The sequence below is a fragment of the Rhipicephalus sanguineus genome, chromosome 1, assembly GCF_013339695.2.
Source record: "Rhipicephalus sanguineus isolate Rsan-2018 chromosome 1, BIME_Rsan_1.4, whole genome shotgun sequence".
Taxonomy (NCBI): Eukaryota; Metazoa; Arthropoda; class Arachnida; order Ixodida; family Ixodidae; genus Rhipicephalus; species Rhipicephalus sanguineus.
Genome location: NC_051176.1, coordinates 60629347 through 60644636, shown reverse-complemented (window position 1 = coordinate 60644636; position 15290 = coordinate 60629347). Strand labels below are relative to the sequence as shown.

Here is a 15290-nt window from a genome sequence, read left to right as displayed (position 1 = left end):
TTCGATGAGTTATGACGACTTGCAGCTCACTTTAATTTTACATGTACGCTGTGAATTTTCATTGTTTAGAAAACCATTGCTTTAGAAAAATCTGGCGTCTTTCGTTAAGCAGCTGGCGTCTTTTCGTTTTGCTTTAGAAACATCTGGCGTTCTTTCGTTCTGCTTTTACAAAACATCTGGCGTCTTTCGTTGGTTTATTTCATCAATCAACGGCGTTTTGAACAAAATTTTTATTGTTTAATCACGCACAGGAGAAATCTCACCAGGCACTACCTTGGAGGTAAACAATGGCTGCTAATGGGAATGAGAGACAGAAGAAGTTGGCTTTTAGCTAACACTTACACTTCTACTTCTACTAACGTTTCCTACTGGAACATGCCAATGGCTGCTAATGGGGAATGAGAGACAGAAGAATTCGGCTTTTAGTTAACGCGCACGCTGCGAATTTTTTATTCAACAACGCACAGGAAAAATCTCCCACCGGCACCACCTTGGAGGTCAAAGCGTAAGACTTGTTACGGACTACGACGACGACTACTACTACTACTACGACGACGACTATGAGGGACGAACGGGTGCCGCCTTAAGGAGCTTCGCCCCTAAAAAGAAAAATTCAGTGCATTCCATTTTTTTTTTTTCATTTCCCACGCATCCATTTAGTGCTCTGTTATCTGGAAATAGTAGCACCAGCCTGACTAGTTTTGCCAACTAATTGCCTTTACAATGAAATACTAATTGATTTTGGTGCATGTTGAAGAACACGAGATAGTAAAAAATTTCCGGAAACCTCCACTACAACATCCCTCGTAATCGTAACACTGTTTTGGGATGTAAAACCCCAGGAATTATTAACAATGAAATAATAGTGCTTTACAGGAATTTTGCCAAAATGTGCTATGTCTAATTGGCCATCATTTTTTAACTTCCTTCCGTCGACGGTGTCCACATCAAAGTTGTGGAGGGTATTGTGAAGGATAACAGCATTTAAACGCACACTGACGCAGTATTTCACAGCTGAGATAGCCTGCGGGATTGATTTCCCCGAACATGCGTATATCATCTACCGAATCTCATCAGATAAAATATGGCTTTGAAGGTAATTTATATGAATTTTGAAGTTTGCGTGCTCAATCCAGCGCTATATGCTGCAACTCGCGACATTGACATTGTCTAAGGCAGGTGTCTGAAACATGCGGGCCGCATGAGGTTCCGCACACCTTTAGCTGGCAGTCCGGGACTGCCTGCGTCCCATATTTTTCGTCAAGCACCCCATGGAGTCGCCATGTGTTGAAATGTAACCTTGCAACAAAAACTAAATTTCGGAATTGGTGTCCAGATTTTAGTCATCCTGGAGATCGGCATCAATGTCTTTCTTGAGTCCATGAGGACCAAACGCTTTCAGAAATGACTTGTATATGAGATATGGGAAACGCTTTACTTAAAATGGCGACGTTAGCTGACCTTTTGTCCAACTGCCCCCCCCCCCCCCCCTCAACCTTCATTCTCCCGGCCCTAGCGAGACCAAATTTTGTGACTGCAGCCCGCTAGCTGAGGAGAGTTTGAGACCCCTGGTCTGAGGTGGCCTGAAGGTGACTCCCAACTTCGCCACTGCAGCCTAGTAATGATGACGTCGTAGTCCACATTGCCCTTTTGCCATGCTTGTGCCAGCAGACTGCTATTCGGTGGCTGCTCGCAAGCCTCGCAAGTCCGTGCCCGCGGCGGATGTGTGGAAGCCTCAAGGAAGTCTCGGCCACCAGACGACGCAACGCCCGGGATGTCGGAAGGAAACGTTTCTCATTTTGGTTTTGTTTTCATTCCACTGAAAAGAGTTACATTCTGTTTCTGTTCTGGGATGAAAAAAAAATGTCCGTAACGGTTTTTATTTGCATGCAAACATTGCAAGTTAGAGTAACAATAAAAACATGGGTGTGCGAATATTTGAAATTTCGAATATTTTTCTAATAGTGTTTGCTATTCGATTCGCACTGGAATTTTACTATTCAAACTTCCCAAAACAAAAAAATCCGGCAGATCCCACGCACTGGGAATCGATGTAATGCGAAGCAGCCAGCAAAGAACTGCATACATCGCCTTGTTTGTCTTTGAGCCAAATGAAATCATTCATGTCATGGCATCTAGTCCACCATATATCGCATGTTTGCCATGCACGCATGCATGCACAATCTAGTATACACCACGCCAATGAAACGCATATTCTGGTGTATACAATGCATGACCTGTCGTTTACGTTCATCACGCACTCGTGTCATGCCATACCAATTTTGGTATATATCCAGTTAACAAAACGGCCAGAAGCGCACCATGACAGTGGCATATGTAAAGCATACCGTACATGACATGCATAACATGATTCGCATGTTAAGACCTCTCATTTATGTTCGTCATACGTATACAGTCTCATCGCGCAATACCAATTTTGGTGTATATCAAACGACCGAAATGGCCGCGAGTGCACCATGAGTGTAGCATGTAAATCATGCCATACATGACATGCATATCATGGTTTTTCATGTTACCACCTGTCACTAATGTTCATCATAAAGTCACATCGCGCAATACCAGTTTTGGTGTATATCAAGCTAGCGAAACGGCCGCGAATGCACCATGAGCGAGGCATGTAAGTCATGACATACATGGCATGCATGTCATGGTTTTCATGTTACCACGTGTTATTCATGTTCTTCATACAGTCACATCGCGCAGTACCAATTTTGGTGCATATCAATCTATCGAAACGGCCACGAGTGCGCCATGAGCGTGGCATGTAAATCATGTTTGTACATGTCATGATTTTCATGTTACCACCTTTCATTTACGTTCGTCATACATCGCGTCGCGCAATACCAATTTTGGTGTATATCAAGCTAGCGAAACGGCCGCGAATGCACCATGAGCGTGGCATGTAAATCACGTCGTACATGATATGCATGTCATGATTTTCATGTTACCACGTGTCAGTTATGTTCGTCATACAGAAATGTCTCGTCATACCAGTTTTCGTATATATCCCTTCATTTAAACGGCCGCGAGCGCCCCGAGACCATGTCATGTAAATCATGCTGCACATGACATGCGCGTCATGATTTGCATGTTAGAACCTGTCATTATGTTCGTCATGAACTCTTGCCACGCCGTACCAATTTTGGTATATATGAAATTAACGGAACGGCCGCAAAAGCCCAAAGGCCGTGGACTGTAAATCATGCTGTTCATGACATGCGTGTCATGATTTTCATGATATGACCTGTCATTTATGTTCGTAATGAGGCCATGTTATGACACACCAATTTTGGTATACATCCGATTAACGAAACGGCCAGGAGAGCACAAAGTCGTAGGCGGCTAGATAGATAGATAGATAGATAGATAGATAGATAGATAGATAGATAGATAGATAGATAGATAGATAGATAGATAGATAGATAGATAGATAGATAGATAGATAGATAGATAGATAGATAGATAGATAGATAGATAGATACGCTCAAAGTCGCAGAAGTTTGCTAAAATGCTTCGCATTTAATACATTCAACGTCCAATTGAAAATGATCCCTTCAGATTTTCAATATGCTTCACCTTATTACACTATGATATTGCGGCAAAGCTGTCTTTCAAGCCCCGTTACGGTCGTACTAAGCCATGAGACAGTCAACGTCCGATTGAAAGTAGTCCCTAGATTTTTAATATGCTTCACCTGATCACACCCCCGTATTGCGGCAAAGCTGCCTTTCAAGCTCTGCTACGGACGCAAATGTATTAACTCAAGAAAAGGCAAGTTCCAACATGGAGATGAAAGATGTGGCAGAGTTGGGGGCTCTATTAATGCTGTTTTGGACCTGAAATTTGGGCAGGAAGTCCGAAAAATCGGACGCCGAAGCTTTTTAGCTCCAAAGTTTCAGATGTTCTTATATGTCGACGTCTGCGAGGCATATTTGGAACTCCGGACTTGAAGGGAGCACGACCTTGACCGCCACATCAGTTGGGCTTTCGCAGAAGCTGAAAGAGGAGGAGAGGCTGAGGAAATGGCATCTTTGCCTATCACGTGTGAAGTATTGTCGGCAACACTTTGGTTGCACCAAATCATGTACATAAATAACATTTCGGCCTCTACATTGCCTCATTCTTGATAAGACAACTATGAAACACCACCCCACCAGCACTTCATCAACCTAGCGAAAAGAAACACTTTCATGTTGCTATCTCATAAGAATATGCTTAGGAATCCTCTCCAATTTTTTTTCTGCAATTTCGCTTCGAAGTATTCGAGAAATATTCGAAAAATATTCAATTTGCACTCACACTTCAATATTCGAATTCGCTTCGCACCCAAAATTTTGCAATTCGCACAGCTCTAATAAAAACTAGGGGTGTGCGAATATTCGAAATTTCGAATATTTTTCGAATAGTGTTTGCTATTCGATTCGATTCGCACTGGAATTTTACTGTTCGAACTTCCCAAAAACAAATACAGTCAACGTCCAATTAAAAGTGACCCCTTCAGATTTTTAATATGCTTCACCTTATTACACTCTCGTATTGCGGTAAAGCTGCCTTTCAAGCTCCGTTACGGTCGAACTTGGCCAAGAGACAGTCAACGTACGATTGCAAGTGGTCCCTAGATTTTCAATATGCTTCACCTCATCACACCCCCGTATTGCGGCAAAGCTACCTTTCAAGCTCCGTTACGGTCGAACTTGGCCAAAAGACAGTCAACGTCCGATTGGAAGTGGTCCCTAATTTTCAATATGATTCACCTCATCACACCCCCGTATTGCGGCAAAGCTGCCTTTCAAGCTCCGCTACGGTCGCAAATGTATTAACTCAAGAAAACGCTGGTTCCAACATGAAGATGAAAGATGTGGCAGAGGTGGGGGCTCAATTAATGCTGTTTTGGACCTGAAATTTGGGCAGAAAGTCCGAAAAATCGGACGCCGAAGCTTTTTAGCATCCAAAATTTCAGATGTTCTTATATATCAACGTCTACGAGGCAGATTTGGAACCCCGGACTTGAAGGGAGCACACCCTTGTCCGCCACATCAGTTGGGCTTCCACAGAAGTTGAAAGAGGAGGAGAGGCTGAGAAAATGGCATCTTTGCCTATCACGTGTAAAGTGTTGTCGGCAACACTTTGGTTGCACCAAATCATGTACATAAATACGATTCGGCCTCTACATCGCCTCATTCTTGATAAGGCAACTATGAAACACCACCCCGCCAGTGCTTCATCAACCTAGCAAAAAGAAACACTTTCATGTTGCTATCTCACAAGAATATGCTTAGAGATTCTCTGCAACTTTTTTCTGTAACTTCACTTCGAAGTATTCGAAAAATGTTTGAGAAATATTCGAAAATTATTCAATTCGATTCGCATTCAATCTTTATTATTCGAATTCGCTTCGCACCCAAAATTTTGCTATTCGCACAGCTCTAATAAAAACATACTATTTATTTTCCCTCATAAGTAAATTACAAATTGTCTGAGCAGGCTGAATGCTTTGTGTCAATTAAGAGTGTTGATCTCAGAAGCAGCCAGGGCTTAAAACCCGAGATATATTATAGATTAAGTGTTAAAGAGATACTGAAGAGAAAAAACGATTTTTTTTTCATATTAGTAAATTGCTCTTTCACAAATCCGAAATCACCACGCTCGCTGCGGGAAGGCGCTTGGTAAGTGAGAAAACACGCAGAAAGGAAATACGGGTGGCGACGGCACCTTTTAATTCGTGCACCAAACGTCGTGACGTCATAAATTTTAATGGCGCCTACTAGGTCCTACGTAGTTCCTAATCGGTAAAAATGAAGTACACTGTCCTCTGAGGGGGCCATAGACTTAAGGGGGGACACTGCACCTGAAAACTTTTTTAAAAGTTCATTACCGATTGAAATGAAACTCGCTGAGTTTATGTATATTTGTGCGCTGGTTTCAAATATGCAATTTGTCTCCTTGTGCAATATTTAGTTTTTAAATTTTACCTAAGCAGAGAGTTGAAAAGTAATTAAGAACATCGAAATGACCTGGAATGAGTACAGAGTGCAAGCAAACAAGAACGTATGTTCTAAGCCACTTTGAAAAAAAGTTGTGGTATGTTGAATATTTGTGGCTGAAATCCCAGCTTGGCATAGACTCATCTGGTATGTTCAACGTCCCATAACTTTTGTTCAATTGCCTTTAGAATATCCATTCTTGTTTTCCTGCAGTCTGTACTCATTCCAGGTCATTCTGATGTGCTCAATTACTTTGTAACTCTCTCAGTTTAGGCAAAGTGGGGCTCCCAAAAAGCACATGAAATGTTTAATATTTTAAAAACTACATCTGCACACAAAATACATAAGCTCAGCAAATTTTATCTCAATCTATAAAGAATAAAAAAAAGAAATTTCAGGACCCATGTACCCCCTTAACGTGCCAAGTTTAGGGAAATTTTGTTGAGCCAATGTCGCCAAAATAAAAAACAATACACTTTGGGATCCATGACGTCACGTGCGGCGATTTCGGCGTGAAATTGAAAAATTAAACCGGGACCTTGATTTTCTTCTCTATTAAAAAACCCATGATGGTGAAATTAATGACATTAAAGTTTTCAGAGTACAGTTTATCAATCTAAACTGATTCATTGTTTCACTTTAGTGTCCCTTTAACTGTTAACAGATTTGTTTGGGACAATCACAGCATAGTGAAGCCAACTGTCACTAGAATTCAACAAGTGCTTATGAATGTCATACAAATAAATATATTATTCTGAGTTTATTTCGGGCATTTATTCAATGTGCCAATCCAATCAAGCACTGAAAGAAAGTGGCACTTTGGAAGCGATTTTTCAAAAATAACTTGGGATGTAAAGGGTTTAAGATATTGGGCTCGATGCAAAGAATTTAAAGCAAACATTACCTGACACAGTGCATTGAGAACATAAGGCACGACGGTACATTATTCTATTTTCATACCTTTTTGCCTAAAAATAGGCAATACATGCGTCTTTGGCATTACACCAGGCTTGTAATGCACAACTAAACCAATAAAAATTGACTAAAATTGTAGAAGCTGACAGCTTAACGCTCGGGTGCCTCGTGTAACAGTATGCTGTATCAAGAAGCTTAGTCGAACAGGGTGGTGACCCGTAGTGTGCAGTGTCTCGGAAAATTCTGGTTTGCTGAGGCCCCATCAATAAAATAGTTGCGATTAAATCAGTATTAGGAAAATTGGAGAGTTCTAATTTCCCTGCACAAAGCACTTGTGCCGCAGTGCTACAGTTGACCTGCCGAAGGGGGGCTGAGCCCTTAAAAAATGGAGATGGGGGGGGGGGGCTGGGCCCCCCTGCCCCCCTTTCCCCCCGACTTTAAGCCCTGGAAGCAGCATGTCAGAGTGTACTCTCTGATACGCTGTTCTGATAAAACAAAGCGCCGAGAATGGCCCCTCCACACTGGCCTGTGTGGCTGGCAGGACCACAATACCACCACTCTTTACGTTCTTCCCAAAATTTCAATGCATCTTCAACTTGGAATCCTGGCCTAGGGTATGCATTAATGCTTGCGTTGCACAACCTCGGTTGTTCCGGACTGCCAATTTTTCCCTTGAACCAAAGACTGATAAAAATTATATCGGCCTCACTCCGAAATGAAATAATAGATAACATTTTGGTTAAGTTTTTGTTCCAGTCAAAAATATCATTTTTTTTTGTTCCTACACACTGGCAATGACGACGATGACAGTAACATCACGCTGCACATGCAGGAGAAAGAACATGAACAGACGATGCAGGCAGCGCGAAAGTGCCTTAACGCTCGGGTGCCTCGTGTAACAGTATGCTGTACCAAGAAGCTTAGTCGAACAGGGTGGTGACCCGTAGTGTGCAGTGTCTAGGAAAAGTCCCTAGATTTTTCCTTTAGGGAAAAATCTAGGGACTTTAGCGCTGGCCATACATGTTAAGATGCCACACTTCTTGCGTCCATGCGTGTGACGCACTAACCGTCCCCATGTGATATCCCCGACCCGTTCTGCCTAGAGAGTACACAAGGAAATGAGCTTTAAAGGGTTTATTACGCATTCTACAAAATATGAAATTTATTTTATTGCGAGAGCAAGTATATGGATGCTCTCGGCGTATTTTTGCCGTCATGTTCCATATATGTATGTGCTATATATAAACACTTCCGTTGTTACTGTACTCACGGAGGATCTTCTTCACTGTTTGCAATGCTACGGCCACTTTCGTCACCATGCCTGCCTGCCTATATATATATATATATATATATATATATATATATATATATATATATATATAACATAGGCGAGAAAGCACGACGCACATCGAAACACCTTTAATGTAATCACAAACGTTTCGGCTGGTAAGCCAGCCTTCATCAGTGTGGTCACACTGACGAAGGTTGGCTCACCAGCCAAAACTGCTGTGATTACATTAAAGGTGTTTCTTTGTACGTCGTGCTTTCTCGCCAACATTTTACCAACAGAGCCAGTGTGCTGTCTTCACCGCCACGTTTATATATATATGTATATATATATAAGCCACGAGAAAATTATTCAAAAGAACTACATTTACCGAAGAGCGCTACCAGGGATTCAAACCTGCGACCTCTCACTCCACCGTGCACCGCGTTACACAACTTCGCCACGCAGCATACGGCCTCCAGCATACTCACGGCGAGCTATTTATATACACAATTTACCGCTGGCAGTACGCACAGCTCGGAGGTGCTTCAGCATGTTCACTATCACCTGCAAGATGATGCGTAGGGTGCATTTTACATAAAGCCCCTTCATCTAGGAAAGCAGTGACACTCTCCTTCACGCACGCGTTTACTCCTAGATTTTTCTCTCTCGCCGGCGACGCATGCTGCACACGGCACCATTTTGCGCCTTGGCTCCCGCAGACGCACCGCAGAATTCAATGGAAGTGCGTGATTTCGGGCCAGTTGCGCACCCAGTGGCTTACATTTTGAAAAATGGTTATCACATCGACAGCACTGAAATGAGCGTTTATGAAGGGGTTGTTTGCTTCCCAAAGCCATGTCAATGGGACATACTAAATTAAAAGAAGCTTGAGGACAGCTCTACAATGCAGACATTCTTTCTGCTACATGATAACATGCTTTACTTTTGCATCTGATATAGTTTTGCTTGTGGCGTTTCCCTCTGTGTATAGATTTTTTTTGTCTGTGCGTGCATGTGCGCCACAGGTATTTACAGCGTCGCATCTTGTACTGACTTTGTGGCTAGTACATCGTCCGTCCAAGTCATAGGTCAGCAAAAATATTGGAACTCACTCAGATTCACTCAAGAAATATATTTCACTCTGAGAAAACGCACTCAGACTCACTAAACTTTTACTCAACCGGACTCACTCGAACTCAGACTCATTATATTTTTTCTCAACCGGACCCATTCGGGCTCAAGCTCACCAACATATTGCTCAGCCGGACTCACTCAGACTCACGGCTTGACCCGAGTCTGAGTGAGCCTGAGTGAGTCGACTCACGAGTCCGTTGGCGTAAAATGAGCTTTTCCGATCATAGTGTAAATGCTCTTTAGCTCACATAATTGGTGCTCTACACTACGCCTTTTGATCTCGTACCTTCAAATATGAGTTATCAGTGGCTGCAATCCAGTAAGGACGTTTTTATGAAATATGCAACTTAGACGAGATATTTCTATCAAGAACGTCCCATGAAAGAGTTTGCGGGTGAGGTCACGGCATCACACCCCCAACTCATGCCTCTTATCAATAAACATTGTGGTGGAGCATGAACGCTAGTGCTTTGAGGCATGTATGAATAGATCTGAGTATACGTAAGCCGATATAAGGCTGATAGTAATGCCGATAGGCGAGTACATAGGGCCACTGGTCGGCCATAAAAGGTGGAGCTCACTCAGACTCGCTCAATAAATATATTTCGCGCTTGGGGCTCACTCGGACTCACCAATATTTTCCTCAACCGAACTCACTCGGACTCCGACTCGCTAAAATTTTCCTCAACCGGACTCAAACTCACCAACACATTGCACAGCCGGACTCACACAGAATCGATCCGAGTCTGAGTGAGTCTCCTCGCTGCCGTCTCCAATTTGCAGAGAGGCGGTTTTAAAAAGACATTAAAGCGAAACAATGAATCAGTCTCGATTGATAAATTGTACTCCCGAGAACTCTAATGCCGTTAATTTTACCATCATAGGTTTAACAGTAGAGGAGAAAATCAAGGTCAAAGCTTCATTTGTGAATTTCGCGCCGAAATCGCCACACATACGCCATGTTACGGATTTCAAAGAAAGCGTATTTTTTGAATTTTGGCAACATTGGCTCAATGAAATTTCCTGAAACTTTGTACGTTAAGTCTACAGACTCCTCAGAGGACAATGTACTTCATTTTTACTGGTAAGGAACCACGCACGACCTAGTAGATGCCGTCAAAATATATGATGTTTGGTGCGGGAATTTTAAGGTGGCATTTTTTTTTTCAGGGCCTGCATTCGATGCATTCAAGTGACTGAGGCTCACATAAATGTAAGCTCGAAGAATAGTGCCTCTACAAGCTGGAATTCAAATTTTCTGTAAAACAGCCAACAGATCCTGCAAGAATGTTTCGGCGCGGAAAGAGAAACGAATGGACGAATAAAGGCGACGCGGATAAGCACTGAATTCCACCTGAAGTTTATTTGGGAAAGCACACACAGCAGAAGAGTCACAACTGCGAATCTGCGCAAGCAAAACCGGAAAAACACGAGCACGAGGCTCATTAACTTCCAGATGGACACCAGGTTCAGGCTCTCTGCTATCTGGCATCAGTTGGCTGCACTTAAGCACACACTGGATGGGCACAACGGGCTACACCATTTGCTCTGACATTACTCAAATACGGTGCAACGTAAAACACCAAGAGCGGTGGAGGTGCCAAGGTGTGCACACAGTTGGCGGAACAAGAAATGTGCCCGAGGAACGCCCACACGAAAGCCTCTCAAGGACTCGGTCATGACAAGAAAAATGACCCTATCAACTTGCATGCTAAACAACAACAGTCACAGGCGGAGTGCCAGTCGTGCCTGCCGCTCCTTTTCTTTCCGCTGCTCCTCGCGAATCTTTTTTTGCTCTTCAAAAGCTTCTTGTAAGCTCTTAGGTCGTTCGCCATCCTTGCGCCAATGTGTCTGGTGCATCAGCATGACTAGGTCCAACGTCGGTTTGCTGTCACCTGCAGCAGACATGTGATGAAACAGTGTCACACTGGGCATTTTGCATAGGCACAAGCTTATAACACAATTGTTGACTGGGAACTGGTGGGTACAGAGTGAATCGCCTCTTTCTCGGTTAAAATTTATGGCACCAGAAAACTTGCTTGAATGACCATACCAATGTGCATCAGGCGATCCTCATCCTACGGCGACAAATTTCCCAATCTTCCATCCCGTTTCCACAATCAAGTGCACTTTCCTGGCATCTATTTCGTTAGTTTATACACTCTATAAATTGCAAGACCAGCGACAACTCTAAGGGACACTAAAAGAGAAAAGTGGGTTTGGTAGATGACACTTCTACAATACTAGAAGAGCTTCTCTCTTACACTGAGGGGATGCTTCGTTCTTCGTGATCTTGAGTAGGATTTTTCTGAGTAATTTTAAATTACTGGATTTGTAAACCAATTCAGTCAATGTTGACCCAGACCTTAAAAAAATGCAATTGAGATCAGTGAGGAACTGTAGCAGACTAGCAGCCCTGTTCGTGTTATGTACTACGTAGTACACATAAACACTCGACAAATACCTCAGTAGCAGATGTCCAAAAAAGCTGCATCTGCTAATGGTTTACACGTCACAGGTTTTTACTCGTACGTATTGCAAGCGTACAGTAAGGGCAACACATAAATATGACGCATTTTCTGAGCTCTAGAGAAAGCTGTAACGATAACTTCACAACGGCAAAGTGACGGACTTTGATGGTTCCCTTATCTGCACCTGAGAGAAACACGGCATCACTCGAAAGCAAGAAACCTACTGTCTGGCTCGAACAGGGAGTTGAAGGCGTCGTATATGAATCGGCTAAACGCGATACAGGTGCCTCCGATGCCGATCACGACAACAGTGAACCTCGGATGCCGGTCGAACCACAATGTCTTGGGTACTCGGAAGGGCTGCTGTCGACGGCTCCACGGGTCAGCTGCCAACCGCACAATCGACGTAATCATAGCTAGTTGCAACGAAGCTGCACAAATTCACATAAGAGGCTACACCACAATGCTACGGCAAGCCGCATATGCATGGATGGGTCACGTTGGACATAGCCTCCTCGTCACGTTGGATCACGACTACAATCACGACTAACGAGCGTTCTTGGCTTGACTGAAACCAGCGCGAACCGAGTCGCAACAGCTGCGTGCTTACGTCTGAGCCATGTGAGGATTCGTTTAAATTATGGTCTAGTTCACTACAAATTATATTAAACTTAGGAGCCACTGTTTTGCTGGCTGCATGCGGCGCAAGCGATCGCAGAAGACGGAAACAAATGCACCGTTTTTCGAGGAATCTTATCATCATCAGCAGGCGTTGCCATGACCACCATGGTCTCCATTTAATTTTATGTGTGTCGACCGCTCCTTTCGAAGTAGCATTCTTGTGTCGCACCTAAAGGCACTGCTTTCAAACTATCGGGCTGACTCACAAGGCTGCCAATAAGTTTATGGATAGCTCTTTTAGGCGATGTCACTGTTGAACAAGTGAAATCTGGAAGCCTTGCAAGCCTTGCGATGTAAGATTTCCTTAAAGTGTCCTGGTGGGACGTCGCAGCTAGCTTGTAGCGATTTCCCACGCTCGGTGTCAGCAGCGTTTGGCTGGAACGATGCTAAGATGGACAAGAAAGAAGCAGCGTCGAAAAGGGTGCACGAAAAACGTAAGGCCGAAGGCACAAGTGCAGGCGCCGTGGCCGCCGCTGGTGTTGAACCACCGTCTCCTTGCGAAGGCCACGGTACTGCGGCCAAGCGTAAGGTCAAAACCGCGATGAGACGTCTTCTGACATTTGTTGGCACACGCGATGATTCTCGGCAGCTCGAATCTTCCGCAAGCCAAAATCCGCTGGCCAAAGCGTCAATTTCCACCTCAAAAACCAACGAAGGACCCCCTTCCACTGACGATCAGCGAGGCGATGCCGACATACCGCGACACTCGTTCAAGCAGGTGCTCCTATCCAAAGTGCCAACAATGTTTGGAGGCTCCGGGTTGTGGGACACCGCGGCGGCCAGAGTAACCCCTAGCTGTGTCGAGTCGCCGAGCGCCAAGAACCCGCAAGGCTTCGATAGCGTTTGTGGTGGCAGTCAAGACGGATTGGCACCGGCCAAGCGTCCAGCGACGGCCTTCCACGGTTCTTACGGCGCCGCCCACTGCTGGCCCACACGGATATCGACGGGTAGACCGTCGAGTTTTCTAGGTACAACATCGGTGCAGTAGATGTGGCACCTAGATGTTTTAATCGCAGCGTTTGTGCTGTCTGCACGTATCCCTTTCAGTCGCGTGCATGACAACCAAGCATTGCTCAACCTCGTAATTGGTAATTGTAATTAGCTTTTTTTTTATTGCATGACAACACAGTGATGTACACTCTTGCAATTTTTTTCATGTACCAAAACGCAGTGATGTACTGTACAGTACTCATGGATTGAAACAGGACACTCGGAGCGCGTGGCCGCCGGTACATGCAGCGCCGCTTGTGGGTACTCGTGGAGCCAAGGTGTTGCATTGTGGTATAGAGCGAGGGGGAGAATATCTATGCAGCAGAATTGCTCCTTCCGGTCGCCAACGAGGTGGCCTGTAGTTAACCACACTGACAGTGTGGCGCTGCAAGGCTTGTGCACTTCCTATGCCGACTGAAATGGCTCACTGGCGCACGCCTCCCATATTGCGGCGCGAACAGAGGACGCTCTCTTTCACGCGCTTTGGTGATACGGCACGCATGCTGTGCAAGTAAGACACAGGATTTAGCTAAGAGATGGCGCCTTACACGTGTGCATGCAAGCAGTGCATTCCAACATTCAGGAGCAGGATAGGAGGCACACGCCTCCTATATTGCGGCGCGAGCAGAGGATGCTCTCTTTCACGCGCTTTGGCGATACAGCACGCATGCTGTGCAAGTAAGACACAGGATTCAACTAAGAGATGGTGCCTTACATGTGCACATGCAAGCAGTGCATTCCAACATTCAAGAGCAGGGCCCGCTATCGTTGCGGTTATCAATGGCTGTGGCAAATCGCGGTGAAGTAAAATTATGTCTGGGTTCTTCCCACTTCCTTCGCCCAGGTTCGACGCACCCAATCTGCATCGCGTTGCAAGCAGCGGCCGATGTAGCGTCAACAAACGAATCTAAGGCACTATCTCTTAGCTGAATTTTGTACCTTACATGCACAGCATGTGTGCCACATCGCCAAAGCGCGTGAAAGTGAGCGTCCTCTGCTCGAGCCGCAATAGAGGAGGTGCGCTCCGGCGAGCCATTTCTGTGGACAAACAAGAGCGCACAAGCCTTGCAGCGCCACGCTGGCAGTGTGGTGAACTATAGGCTGGCTCATTGGGGACCGGAAGAGAGCAGTACTGCTCCCTAGATGTTCTCCCCCGTGCTCTCTACCACAGTGCAACACCTTGGTTCCATGATTACCCACGAGCGGTGCTGCACGTACCGGCAGCCACGAGCTCCAAGTGTCCTATTTCGATTCGTGAGTACTGTACACACACCCTGCAATATTAGACGCTACCATATCCCATGCCGAGCGCGGGATGTGGTAGCGTCCAATATTCTCGAAAGGTAACGAGATCTGCCGGCGATGTGCAAGTGCACAAAGCACACTAAACTGCGAGCGCCGTCTGCTAAGCTGTTTACTTCGACATATCTTGCGCCTAGCAGAACGGCACAGCCGAGGACACTTGCACTTGGCTGTGCATAATGCGCATGCACATACTCTTGACCGTTTCTCCGATGTGCTCTGTCGTATGGTGCTGTTTACTTAAAGATTACTTAAAGATACGTTGAAGTAAACAGCATAGCAGACGGCACTCGCAGCTCAGTGTGCTTCATGTGCTTAAGCATCGTCTGCAAATCTCGTTACCTTTCAAGAATATTAAATGCTACCACATCCAGTGCTCGTGCGATACTGTTAAAAAATTGCAAGGGTGTACGTGCAGGAAGGAAAAAAAAGATGCTTGATTGTTTGTTCACCTTTGAGGCATTTCTGGCCAATTGAGTACAAACATTTAATAATAACTATGGATATTGTACGGCAGTAGAT

At 44.7% G+C, this 15290-nt stretch overlaps 2 protein-coding genes across 4 annotated transcripts in view; one reads left to right on the top strand and one right to left on the bottom strand.

The window, feature by feature from the left end:
- Positions 1 to 10668: 10668 nt before the first annotated feature.
- Positions 10669 to 12339, bottom strand: LOC119391937 (uncharacterized). Its single transcript, XM_037659585.2, has 2 exons — positions 12020 to 12339; positions 10669 to 11219 (listed from the first exon to the last, which is right to left on the bottom strand). The coding sequence occupies exons 1-2, from the start codon at positions 12207 to 12209 to the stop codon at positions 11050 to 11052; spliced, it is 360 nt and encodes a 119-aa protein (XP_037515513.1). The 5' UTR covers positions 12210 to 12339; the 3' UTR covers positions 10669 to 11049.
- Positions 12340 to 12576: 237 nt separating this feature from the next.
- Positions 12577 to 15290, top strand: part of LOC119391925 (uncharacterized) — a 129948-nt gene continuing 127234 nt past the window's right edge. Inside the window, exon 1 of one of the 3 annotated variants that reach the window (XM_049414472.1) lies at positions 12577 to 13423. In XM_049414472.1, coding sequence (XP_049270429.1) covers positions 12868 to 13423 — 556 coding nt within the window. In that variant the 5' untranslated portion in view covers positions 12577 to 12867. Of the gene's footprint in view, positions 13445 to 15290 lie in introns of all 3 variants that reach the window. The other 2 variants (XM_049414471.1, XM_049414481.1) reach the window with 2 other exon arrangements.